Below are 13,804 nucleotides of genomic sequence, written 5' to 3' on the forward strand. Positions count from 1 at the left end.
CGGGGGTGTGCAGCTCCAACCCAGTCCCACCAGACACCCTCACCTAGTTAGCACTCAGAAACTTGAATACGGAATGAATGAGCACAACAGAACTTAAAAAGCAGCACCTGGCGATGCTTCAACCCCATTGGATGGTTGTCATGCTGTTTCTTGGCTCAGCAGATTTTGGCTTTAGTCTCAATCCATTTTTGCAACCGAATCCTCCAACTCCCCATGGTTCTATGGCCCCGGACGTTCGTTTTCTTTTTCCCTTAGGACAGATTCCATTGTCATTACTTGTCACTGAAAAGTTCCTAACCGATAGGGAATTCGGTGCCAGGATAGCACATTGCAAATTACAGAGGAGTAGGGAAATGAGGATATCTGCCTTCAGGAGGGTAGAAAGTAGTGGAAATCCTGCTGATATTCTGAGATGGGAACCTAGCAGCCCACAGCACGCCGAGAATGAGTTCCCCGGAAGTTACCTGACATGGCACGCCCACAGAAGGCCCAGCTCTTGGAGACCGCATGCACATTTGGGTAGTTCATGAAGGCCTGGAGAAGGTAGAAATCAAGCTGCTGCCATCCTAAAACGCTATGGGCAAGGAAACCCAAGGCCGCCGATGGGTGGCCACTATCAGTGGCAGTGAATGATTTAGAAAAGAGAGTAACAAGCTCAAATCCTCAAAGTCTCAATTCAAGCCACAGACTGCAACCTAGAGGCTTCTAGAACCAGGCTGAATGTCATCCTTCAGAGATCAAGGCCAAGAGGGCTGAAGACCCAACCTAAGATTCTGAATTCTCATGCTGTTGAGTAACAGTAGCTGAGTTTACAGCCCTGCCAGGTTTCTCAGCTGAAAGGCAGAGCACTGATTGGGTAACACTGGAATGAAGATATGGGGGAAAATTCAGAGGGTTCCGGTATCCCCACTCCCCACTTACCCCATCTGTCCTCAGAAGCAGCCCCCGGTTCTGTCCGGTAATGGTGCTCCTACTTCCCTGGCTGAGGAGTCCTCTTGCAGGAGGATGCTTATTCTCCTAGAGACCCACCCCCCACTCCTGGTCTGCAAGAGTGGAGACTCGGCTCCCACATAGGCCTTCCAGAACCCCGCTCCGTGCTGCCTCCCTCGCTGCACTTCCCAGTGCTTCCCGGGAACTGTCCCACTGTGTCCCCGTGGGCTGGGCACATTGCTCACAGTCTCAACTCATCTGTCAGTCTTTTGCCATACTCAGTCATTTGTCCAACCTACTGTTCAAGAAGCAGCTCGATTTCTACCTTCTTCAGGAGGCCTTCATGAACTACCCAAATGTACAAGATCATCTACCTCTGAGCTCCTATGACATTACGTGCCCTATAAATGTGGCATTTACTTAATACTACCTTTGTGCAGTAGAAGGAGCACAGGACTTAGAAAACCTGAGGCCAAGCTGTCCTCCTACCATTTGCTGGCCTCGTCACCTTGGAAGAATCCCTTACATTACACAGACTGACATTCCATCTTTGAAGTGGAGATAACACACGTATTGTCCTCGTGTGGGCGAGGATCAAAAGAGACATTCGAAAGTGCTCTGTAAAGGGCATGTGTCTCTCCCCTCTTTCTCTAGACACTAGAGATGCTGAAATTGAAAACCTGGTACTTATCCTTGACGTGCCTACAGCCTGGCCAAAAAGAAAGATCTATCAAAACAAAGCAAAACAGGTGTGCCTGGGTGGCTCAGTCAGTTAAGTGTCGGATTCTTGATTTCGGCTCAGGTCATGATCTCGAGGTTCATGGGTTCAAGCCCCACGTTCTGAGCTGTCAGCTCAGAGCCTGAAGCCTGCTTCAGATTCTGTCTCCCTCTCTCTCTGCCCCTCCCCCGCTAGCGTGTGCATTCCCTCCCCCACGGGCCCCCCTCACAAATAAACATTAAAAAATAACAAAAACCCCACACCACAAGTTCAGTCGCTATATATGCCACGTGAGTCATGAATGCAGCAATGTTACAGAAGTTCAGGGAAGGAAGAAATTACTAACACGGCTGGATGTTTGAGAAGCATTTTAGATGTAATGGGACTTATGATGAAGGATGGATGAGAATGCGATCAGAACACTGGGGTCTTCCCCCACATCACTGGCTCTACCCAACAGCCCCTTTCTGGTACACACCATCACCGCGAACTCAGATGGTTACCTTTCCAGGGGTGTTTTTTCAATTCTCTGGGCAGAGAGCCAAAAGCATGAAGTACAAAATGAGTGTGTAATCTTCAAAATCCCCTTGGAGTAAAGGTGACCTGGAGGGCACACAAGCTGCTCTAATTCCTAGTGGCCGAGGGCTGCCTGGCTGCAAGTGGCTGCTGATGTCTCAGCATGTTTCGAGAAGACTTAGTTTCCAGAAGCACCTTGGGTGCTACTGGGGGGAGGGGAAGCTTCGAAAACATTCTAGTTAGGGGCGCCTGGGTGGCTCAGTCAGTTAAGCATCCGACTTCAGCCCAGGTCACGATCTCATGGTTCGTGAGTTCGAGCCCCGCGTCAGGCTCTGTACTGACAGCTTGGAGCCTGGAGCCCGCTTCGGATTCTGTGTCTCCCTCTCTCTCTCTGCACCTCCCCAGCTCATGCTCACACTCTCTGTCAAAAATAAATAAACTTAAAAAAAAAATTAAAAGAAAAAAAAGAAAACGTTCTAGTTGCCACCCTGAGTCCCATCTAATTACAGCTGCTATACTCTTTAACTAGGAGTCAAATTTGGAGAATTCCATGGCTGAGAACATCTGAAAGCCTTCTATGCACTTGGCTGTTAAGAAACATAGTTGTTTTTTGGTTTTGTTTGTTTTTTTGTTTTTTTTGAAGAGTGGCTGTTCCAACCGTTCCCATGGCGGTAGCGGAAATACCATGGGTTTGGATGCGGCACTTGAGTTTGAGCCCAAGCTCTCACCTACATGCCGCCGAGCGCCACAGCCTGGGCCTGCCACTCCAGAGTCTGTTCTGCCACTGTTCCTCCCACTTAGTTGTGGAGACCTCGTGGAATAAGGCACATGAGGTCCTAAGTGTATCTACCACATAGGAGGTGTTTTGTAACTGAGATGTATTTATATACTGTACAGCCAGGTGCTGGGCTGCCTACCCCTCTCCCCCTCTCCTTCCTCCTCAAACACATAGGTCTTTAGTCTTGTCCACACAGCCACGCGCATCAGAGGAAGATGACGTCTCAAACTCCAGGAAAGCAACTGCTGATTACGCAAAGCCATGCCCCTCCTTAGTGATTGGTTTACGAACGGGTAGGTGACCCAGTTCTGACCAGTGAGGTGTGAGGTCAGCTAGGGAAGCTTCTGGGAAAGGTTTCCCCACTCCTGAGAGACACAGAAGACACAGGCTTTCTTCTGTCACTGCTGCATCTGGACACAGTGCCCCAAACTTCTGCAAACAGCAGAGAAGTCAGCTGGGGCAAAGCGGACACAAAGAATGACAGAGGCAAAAGACCCTGGGTAAAATCATAACATTTTTTGTTCAATGCCTTTTAGAGTCTTTGTTTTGGGTTACGGCCCAAAAAGTGATACAAAATCCGGTACTGAATTCAGTAATAGAAAGTGGGGATATTCTAACAGACCCTAACATGGGGAACTGGCTGAGCAGAGGAGGTAGAACAGAGGGTAGGGAGAAAGGTCCCCACGACTTCAGGCTAGAAAGCTGGTGTCCCTGTTAAGTAGCTGTGAAACAACAGATTAAAATGTTACTGTTTTACCACGGGTCCAGATTAGGAAAATGTACCATTGGGGAAATGATCACTTAAAAAGATCCGCAACCATTGAATCATATGATTAAAAAAGGAAAACAAAACCAAGGTGTTGATATCGTGTTGGCTCCTTCTGGGGCCATTGGTAAGGCCCTGATAGATGAGCTTTGGGCGAGTGTGGGCCAGAAAATATGGCTTTGCCAAGAGGTCTTTTCTGCCTGGAACTCAAGTCAGACTGACATTCTAGCTGCAGCAAGAAGCCCCTGGAAGGTTTTAAGCAGGGGCTTAAAAGAAGCAAGGACACAATTTAGCCTTCATTTTAAGACACTGTGTCCTTCCACATGGAGAGGAGAAGAGATGAGCCAGGGCAAAGGCATGGAGCCACTGCTGGATGTGGCCGCTGGGCCCGGAGAGACGAGAGTGCGGGCCGAAGAGATGGGATGATGGAGAGAAATGGACTCAAGATCCATTAGGGGTAAGGTCAAAAGGATCTGGGTGATGGTGCCTGTGCTGACGTGGGGAAGGCTGAGGGGAGGACCCGGTTGGCGCAGGGGAAGAAACCCAGAGCTGCATTTTGGATATGTTGGCGACATTGCTACAACAGCAAATGGAAGAAGCAAGCAAAGGCATCTAAGGCTGAAACTCCTCTCTCTCCGTCGATTCTACCTTTTTGTCCAAACCACTAGGAACGGAAACCATATAAAATGACTGGTGGTGAGGAGCACGAGGGACGGCCCAGCTGGGCTCTCTTGGAGATTCTGTAACCATGTAGCCCAGGGAGGGAGTCCCCGTCCAAATGCTCTGAACCCCTCACAGCCCAAGGCCTAGGTCTTTCATGAAAGAGACCTCAGAAAGGGGTACGTGTGGGGTCTTCATCTGTCTGGGGACAGTGTCCGGAGCCTGTGCTATCCGCTTCTATGCGTGTCCTCTACACCAGCCTCAAACTAGTTAGTGACAGCTAACTAAACTTCCTCCTTAACCATTTATACGTGCTTCCTTTACATCTCACATCCCAGCCCTCACCCTAACCATCAACCAACGCCCCTCGCCCATACCCTCCATCAGCCCCTCTGCTAGTTCCACTCAGCACGATGCGTGTTCACATTTCTTACACTTTAAAAACCAACTCCCCTCCCTGAAGCCCCATCATCCCCCATCCACTGTCTTACCTCTTCCCAGCCTCACTTGAGACTCGTCTACATGGACCGTGTCCCATTTTTTCACTGCCCACCCATATTCTAAAGGTCTGCCGTAAAGGCAGGATTTAAGCCAACAGGGATATAAGATACTTTACTGGAAAAGCACCCCACCTCTCTATCTCCCCCTCCCAAAAGGAAATGGTTTAAAAATCTTTTAGCTGGGGGCACCTGGGTGACAACAGTCAGTTAAGCATCCGAGTCTTGATTTCAGCTCAGATCACGATCTCACAATTCATGGGTTCGAACCCCGCATCGGGCTCTGTGCTGACAGCATGGAGCCTGCTTGGGATTCCCTCACTCCCTCTCTCTCTGCTCCTCCCCTGCGCACACTCTCTTTCTCTCAAAAACAAAACAAAAGAAAACAAAACAAAACAAAACAAAAACCTTAAAGAAAATCTTTTAGCTGATTGGTGTGGTACACCTGTCTGTATCTCTAAGCTCTTACTGACTTCTACTTCCATTTTTCAATTTCAGGCACTGTAGCTGATATCTTACTATGGAAGCTGAAGATTGAACACGTTCCTGCCAGTCACACGTCCACACGTTTCCCGGCCTCCATCACACACACTGACATTAGCAAGCCTATGAAAGCACAGCTATGTGCCGCTGAGTGGGTTCACAATCACTGCTTTTTCTCACCACAGCCTGTTGCTTTAATTTATTAAAGAATTCACAATTTCCTTGTTTCCCCTCTCCATTTCCTTTGTTTTCTGGGTGCTTATCACTACCTCCAGCCTGAACACTCTCCCTGCTATGTAAATATCCTCCCAAGATGTTGAGGGAGACTTGGTATGCCCTCCACGTCTTCCACATTCTTGTTTCTTAGAGGAACGTCCTCCTCCTCCTTGGTTTGCTCTTGACTTCATTGTAACTCAATCCTCCGGCAGCTTCTTGGTCGGTAAAACTTTTGTGTGAAAATGCCTTTATTCTCTGGTTAGGTGTAGAATTCTAAGTCAGAAATCCTTTCCCCCCAGTTTTGAAGGTACAGCTCCACGGTGCTGTTGCTGTGGAATCTGAAGACATTTTGATTTGTAGATGACTTCTTTCCGGGAGCTTCTATGATCTTTGTCTCTGGTGTTTCTAAAATTTCACCATGATAGCCTCACTGTAGGTCTATTTTAATCCATTTTGCTGAGCATTTGAATCTGGGAACTCATATATTCGGTTGTGGGTAATTTTCATGATTTTTAAAAACAATTTCCCAGCCTCTGTCTTTCTCTTCCTAAAACTTTTACAGATGCTCAACTTCTTATATTGGTTCTAACTACTTATTTCCTTTTTTTCTCAATCTTTGTTTTTGCTCTAATTTCCAAATTATTTTCTCAATCTATCCTTCCAACAATTTTTTAAAAGAAATTTTTTAACGTTTATTCATATTTTGAAAGACGGAGAGAGTGAGTGGGGGAGGGGCAGAGAGCGAGGGAGACACAGAATCCGAAGCAGGCTCCAGGCTCTGAACTGACAGCAGAGAGCCCGATGAGGGGATCGAACTAACAGACTGTGAGATCATGACCTGAGCCGAGGTCGGATGCTTAACCAACTGAGCCACCCAGGTGCCCCAATCCTTCCAACAATTGTATTGGTTTTTTTCTATTTCTTTCATACTTTTGTCTCTGAATATTCATGTGTATGTGTGTATATATATATCGATCCTGTTATTTCCCAGATATACGGTCTTCTCTTATTCTCCGAATATGTTTAAGAAATACAAATGTTTTCTTCTCCCTGCAGAGACTGTTCCCTCCAAGTTGGTTGACTGTTTTGATGTCCAACCTTCATCTTGGAGAGTCTTTTCAGATGCCTGGCAATCCTTGGTTTATTGCCACTATTTAAGAGTGGAGCACTAAAAATGTGCTTGAAAATCTGAGCACTTGGGTGGGGTTTGAAGACTTAGCTCTTGGCAGTGGGTAATCTGGTTGGCCAATTTCCTTAGGAACCCCTCATGCCCCTGTCAGTGTTTCCGCTAAAGCTGGTTACACAGTCCAACCAAGGAACGGGCAATCTCCCACCTATAGTATGTGTGCCACCATGTTCGTATTTCTGTGTGTGTACAACATTCACGTGTTGAAATTCTAACCCCCAAGGGGATGGTATTAGGAGGTGGGTCCTTTGGGAGGTCATTAGGTCACGATGGTGGAGCCCTCATGAACGGCATCAGTGTCATAAAAGAGACCCCAGAGGGCTCCCTTAAGCCTCCCACCATGTGAGGAGGGCACGGCAAGGTGTCTGTCTCACCAGACACCGAATCTGCGGACCCCTGATCCTGGACTTTCAGCCTCCAGAGCTGTGAAGAAAACACACCTGTTGTTCATGAGCCACCCAGTCTCTGGCATTCTGTTATAGCAGCCTGGGCTCACTAAGACAACAGCCTTGTTTTTACCATGGCCCTGCCCGCAGCCATGCCTAGTCTCCTATGTGACATGTTCCTCTGCAGAGATTGAACCTCTGGTCTTCTGCTACGGCTGAGGATGAAAAGCTGCCCAGTTACACAGACTAGAACAAAAAATCTGAAGATTGAAATGGTTTTTAAATAAGCTTTCTACCAACCTTCCTGGGTTTTGTTCCACCTTTACACCCTCCTTCCAGAAGAACCCACTGCCATCAACTCCCACATCTTTTGAGAGTTCTTGGGCCAAGGACTCAGTTTACTCAGATGAGTGGAGTCAGTTACCACTCACTTATCTGTTTTCCAACTTGCAAAATTTTGTGCCTATTATCACCTTTTTGTTTTCTTTGCCCTTGCAGGTTTATGCCATTTCTGTATGGTTTCAGAAGACATGTTTAGTCCACCAAGTTCCCTGGAGCCCCCCACCCACACCCTGCTGCCCACCAGCTTCTGGTCTCACTGCAACTGACCATGCTATGCCACCCCTGACTTCAGAGTGTCAGGCAAACAACCCTCTGCCTTCACTTGACTCAGATGCTGATGACCACTTTTGTCTAAGCTCCTTCCTCCCTTAAATTCTCTCTTCTGGCATCAGTTATCATTCTCTCCAAAAATCCTCCTCCTTTCTTTACCCCAAGCCTGGTGTTCCTCGGGCTTCTCAAACCCCTGCTCTTCTCGATATTCTGCTGGAGTAAACACAAGACCCTTAAACTGCACCACCTTAACCACCACTTACACAATAACAACCCTAAAATCTCTAGCTCCAGCCCAAGGCCATCTGCTGAAGTATAGACCCATTTCCCCACCAACTTCCTGGACAATTCTACTTGTATTTCTCACAAGTACCCCAAATTCAACATGTCCAAAACTGAAGTCATCATTGTGTTCACAAACCTATTACACCTCCCATGTTCTGTCATAATGGAGGGTGCTCTCATCTACCCTGCAAAAAGCCAGACGACCGCAAGTCCCCCTGAGATTCTGTGGCTGATGAGCCAGACGACCGCAAGTCCCCCGAGATCCTGTGGCTGACGAGCCAGACGACCACAAGTCCCCCTGAGATCCTGTGGCTGACGAGCCAGACGACCGGAAGTCGCCCTGAGATCCTGTGGCTGACGAGCCAGACGACCGGAAGTCCCCCTGAGATCCTGTGGCTGACGAGCCAGACGACCGCAAGTCCCCGAGATCCTGTGGCTGACGAGCCCGACGACCCCAAGTCCCCCTGAGATCCTGTGGCTGACGAGCCAGACGACCGCAAGTCCCCCGAGATCCTGTGGCTGACGAGCCAGACGACCGCAAGTCCCCCGAGATCCTGTGGCTGACGAGCCAGACGACCGCAAGTCCCCCTGAGATCCTGTGGCTGACGAGCCAGACGACCGCAAGTCGCCCTGAGATCCTGTGGCTGACGAGCCAGACGACCGGAAGTCCCCCTGAGGTCCTGTGGCTGGCGAGCCAGACGACCGGAAGTCCCCCTGAGGTCCTGTGGCTGGCAAGCCAAGCAACAGGAAATCCCCCTGAGATCCTGTCACAGTCCATCCCCATCTAAACATTCTCAGGGTCCTATTGGTTTTACCTTAATATCTAGAATAAGAGTTCTCAAAATTCTGCATGGAACAGCATCGCTTGTGGGCTTGTTAAATACCAACTGCTGAGCCTCAATGTGACAGTTTCTGATCCAGACCAAGAATGTGTAATTTCCATCAAGTTCCCAGGTGATGCTGATGCTGATGCTGTTCATCTGGGGACTACACTTTGAGAACCGCTAATCTAGTCACCAGCACTCCTCACCTGTCCACTTGAGTCCCGTAGTCGAGCACAGCCCTGTGCTAAGATGATAACATCTTAATTTAGCTGACCTTTGTAAAACATCCTCCAAGCTACAACTGGGACATCCTTCCTAGAAAAACAATCTGCAGTCTTAAAATTTTCAGTGATTCCTCCTAATTTTTCCAAATAACACTCAGACTCCCTGGCCTGCTGTTCAAGGCCCTTGGCCATCTGGCCCTCACCCCCCACCCGGCCCCCGCTAGCCAGCTACCACTGTGCACATACTCTACTGGCCACACAGATGCCTCTGATTTACTCAAGCATCTCCTTCAGCTTCACACCATCAGTGACCGCACTCTCAGCTACTGCTATTCTGTGATATTTTACAATACCTATCAATGAATATTTTAGAGTGTCCTAATACCAATCATCTCATTACCTTTTTTAGATATCTAAAATCTGAGGGGTGCCTGGGTGGCTCAGTCAGTTAAGTGTCCAACTTCGGCTCAGGTCGTCATCCCGCAGTTTGTGGGTTCGAGCCCCACACTGGGCTCCGTGCTGACAGCTCAGAGCCTGGCCCCCGTTTCTGATTCTGTCTCCCTCTCTCTCTGCCCTCCCCTGATTGTGCTCTCCCTCTCAAAAATAAATATTAAAAAAAACTTTTTTTTAATAAAAAGAAGAAATCTAAAATCTGATATAGGCCTTAAGTATAATCACATGAAAGGACAAACCAATGCATGGGTCTATGATACACTGTGGTATTTTAACACTTATTTCAAATACCTTCTAAATGTAACAGCATTCGTTTTCATATGGGTAACTGCATCAGGTTCTCTACATACATGATCAAATCAAAGATGAAGGCAAATCAGAAATGCTTTCTTTGAGATGAGCTATCAATAGATTGAAGATTCTTAAAAGAATTCACAAAGGTCTCCTCTAAGTTATCAAATAAGAGAAATCAATAAAAATTAATTAACCAAAGTAAAATATCTGGAACTAGCTTATAACTATGTTCCTTATTTTTTCCCAGTTAATGTGGTTTAAAAAAAAAAAAAAATACAGAAAATCTTGCACAAAAAACCATTCACAACTAAATAAAATCATGAAAGCCTCTTATTTTAAAGACTCTACTTTTGGGGCACCTGGGCGGCTCAGTCAGTTAACCATCCAACTTCATCTCAGGTCATGATCTCACGGTTCATGGGTTCGAGCCCACATCAGGCTCTGTGCTGACAGCTTGGAGCCTGGAGCCTGCTTTGGATTCTGTGTCTCCCTCTCTCTGGCCCTCCCCCACTCACACGCACGCTCTCATTTCCTCTCAAAAATAAAAAAGAAACATTAAAAACAATTTTAAGAAAAATGACAATGGATATTTAACACTTTTGTATTTTTACTGGGCACGTAAAAAATGCCTATTTGAAACACACCGGATATTTAGTGTCAATTTTTAACGCTTGAAAAATTAAATACCAGTATTAATATTCCTAGCTTTTGTTACTCTTCAAAACCAGTCCCAAAATGCTAGTACTGACCTTTTGCTCTGGCAGTGCCATTACCACACACTTCCTTTGTGTCCTTCCTGCTGTTCCTTCTGCCTAGAAAATTCTTCCATTCTTTAAAAGCTGACTATCTGTCCCATTACCTGGGCAGCCATCCAACCTCAGCTCTGGTAAGGATGCCGGGCCGGTCCTCGAGGACCTGTGCGGCCCTCCCTCCAAGGCCGGTCCACCCCAGACTGAGATCACACTTCGCGTCGCAGTCTCTGGGAGTCAGGGACCACACTGTGAGGCTGTACACCCACCAGCATGGCACCCGCCACACAGCAGGTGCTCGAGGAAGGTTCAGTGAGTCAATTACAGCTCCAGCAGATAAGCCGCTTTCTCTCTGGCTGGCACAAGTTCATTACCAGAAAACACGTTCATGCACCTTTGCTTGCTACCCCCCTCCCCGCTATCCCTCCTCCGAAGGACAGTGAAAATTGTGGCCAATCCAAATTCCTTTCTGGCTCTTTTATTCCAAGTCATCCATGAGGCATTCATTACAGCTAGGCCGGGAACCCTGGCCCAGGGGATGAAGCGGCCCCGTCCCCCTGCCACGGAAGTCTCCCCCCTGTGTGTTCAGGTCCCGCTCTGAGAACGCCCCTCAGTACGCAAACATTAGCTTGGCGTCCGCCCTTCCAGAGCACCCCGGGCCCGATCCGACAGCACGCTTGCTCTACTCACCGGCCCGCACTCTAAGCGCCACCAGGCTGACGGAAGAGGCTAAGGGGAGGCCGCGACAAGTGAAGCTACGAGGCCCGCTCCAGGACGCCGCTTGGTGGGCTGAGACCAGGAGCGGCGAGCTCTCTGGGTCACGCTGCGCCAGCTCCCCTACCTGCCATCTGCATCCCTGACGTGCTGTGTGGCAAAAACGTAAAAACACCAGATCCATGTACGTCTAGACGCGGTGAGTTTTGTCACTGGTTTCTGTACGCACAGCTTTCTTACAACATCCACCCAGTAGCCCCAGGCAGCGAACCGGGCCCCGAGGTCCCCCCTCTCCCTGGACCCCCTCCCCCCGCCACCCCCCAGTGGCCAGACAACAGTCCACTTCTCTCTTGAGTTTTCCTGATCCTCAGCTCTACCTGTGGGAAACACGAGCCTGGCTACTGTCACTTTCTGCTTGCCTTTCTGTGCACTGTGTTGCTTCCCGTTTAAACCGTGAACCCCGTGCAATGACAAAGGCACACACCTCGTCTCACACATATGTGAGTCCCCACGGCCCAAAAATCTCTTTCTTGACCTGTCAGTTACCACCCTGGAAGTTAAGTGTCATACTCTGCTTGGTGTCTCGTGGGAGCAGTGACAGAGGTGTGGAAAAGAGTAAGTTGGAGAAAGTTCAAAAACAACAGGGCTGAGGCCAAGTGTCACACAGTGGTATGCCAGTGCTACAATGCCTGTTTAATTGAAATCTTGTAATAAAAGTTTAAATACATAAAATGTTTTGTTTTGTTTTTTATCAAAAGAACACCCCCACGTCCCCAGCCTGATGCGCACAGAGGAGGGGCAGTGGAAACGGGCTACCTACAAGGAATGGAGAAATGGCAGGTCCAACTCTCGTTGGCTTTGTATTCCTCAAAAAATGCTCTGTGAGCAAATTCAGAGTCTCAGGTGAGTGAGAACCCCACCCCACACTGGCTTTCTTCAAGTAACTGGAATCCACACAAGGCATTCTGTACCGTGGAGAAAGCTCCCCGTGGCTTTCAGAAGACGAGGAAGAGCAGGGCTTCGTGTCTGGGCAGCACTATGTTCTCGATGGTGCGTTCCATGGAGTGCACCTGCTCGGGGGAGGCCGTCAAGAAGGCCAGCGGCCCAATGCGCTGCTCTGCACACGAGTGGCAGAGGTAGCCGCCCTTGTTCTCCTTCTTGTTGCTCTGCAGAGAGGGGGTAAAAAAAGAGGTGAGGCGGCCGATCGAAGGACAGGGGCTTTCCACCAAGAAACCGTGCATTATCATTCTGATGTTTCCAGACCCGTGCAAGCCTCTGAGGTAACAACCTATCCCGGAGCATGACTATCTAGACTAGACTCCACTCTCTCGATCCCCGCAGAGCAGAAACCAGAAACGATCACGGCAAGGGATGAAGGGCCGAGGAAGGCTGAACCGGGCCCTCCAGGCAAACAGCTGTCCTCTAAGTGGCCACGACCCAAGCTCCCGGACCCTGCCACACAACACAGCCTGACTCCCGATTATTCCACCTCTGCCACAGCCATAGACCCGACATCGCCTGTGCCTTATGAAAAGCGCCTAACAAGGATTATACAGACTCTTCTTTTATCTCGACCCAGATCGGCACACAGCTCACGTGTAATAAGCTGCAAATGACCGAATGAGATTCTATGGAAGGCTAAACCCGCTGCCAAGAGCACATACGTAGGTGATGGGGAGCTTCTTCATGGTGAGCACAGTGTCCACGGGGATGGCGTTGTTGCACTGCCCCACACAGCAGCGAACCACCCCGGTCTTCAACACGTTACTGGTCAGTTCTGCTTGCAAGAAGTACTCCTGAGAAAGAAAGAGTGAGACGGAGTAAGGGCAATGCCTCTCCCCGACTCTACCTGCAAACTCCAATAGCTACACAACTGGAAACACTCTTTAGACACACCCGAGTCCTTGCATGAGACATGCACTGCCCGCCCCGATTTCCCTCAGTTTTTCTGCCTTTCCCCCGCCTGCCAGGCTGTCTCCAAGGCAGAGCACTGATGCAGTTCAGCTGAAGCACTGAAACAAGTTCAGATTCTTGTTAAAATGACCAGGTTAAAAAAAAAAAAAAAAAAGTTTAATGGGCAAACATGTAAAACTCTTGGCTATAATGACACTGCAGGACTGTTTCTGGATTTTACGTCCTGCTGACCTGTCCCGGAATCATTAAACATTATTTGTATATTCGCTTTTCAACCCAGGTAAGCTGAAACAGAGGACCTTAGAAGATGTGCCCACATCGACTTGGGACATTCCATCTTCCCAAGCTTTTGGCCGTGCTAGTGAGCGAATACTGAAGCTCTGTAAGCCTCAGTTTCTCCCCGTATAAAATGCAGGTAACAGAGCACCTGCATCACTCGGCTGTCATGAAGGAGGAATACTAACATATACTAAGTGGTCAGAGCCTGGCACACTGCCAACACCCAAATCAAGCACGAATCCCCTCCTACACGAAATGCCCCAAGAACAGGGACCAATGTCTGGTCTACTGTGTCCCCGGAGGAATTTAACACAGTTGTG

At 48.6% G+C, this 13,804-nt stretch overlaps 1 protein-coding gene across 7 annotated transcripts in view; it reads right to left on the bottom strand.

Annotated features, from left to right (window-relative positions):
- The window catches only part of FBH1 (F-box DNA helicase 1), a 224,680-nt gene that overhangs the window by 163,503 nt on the left and 47,373 nt on the right, over positions 1–13,804 (bottom strand). For 5 of the 7 annotated variants that reach the window (XM_058681975.1, XM_058681973.1, XM_058681976.1 and 2 more), the window contains 2 exons: positions 12,956–13,087; positions 11,964–12,457 (listed from right to left, as the gene is read on the bottom strand). In XM_058681975.1, the coding sequence (XP_058537958.1) occupies positions 12,287–12,457; positions 12,956–13,087 (303 nt within the window). In that variant the 3' untranslated portion in view covers positions 11,964–12,286. Of the gene's footprint in view, positions 1–11,059; positions 11,442–11,963; positions 12,458–12,955; positions 13,088–13,804 lie in introns of those variants that run through there. The other 2 variants (XR_009247818.1, XM_058681972.1) reach the window with 2 other exon arrangements.

Source organism: Neofelis nebulosa, chromosome 8 (genome assembly GCF_028018385.1).
Source record: "Neofelis nebulosa isolate mNeoNeb1 chromosome 8, mNeoNeb1.pri, whole genome shotgun sequence".
NCBI lineage: Eukaryota > Metazoa > Chordata > Mammalia > Carnivora > Felidae > Neofelis > Neofelis nebulosa.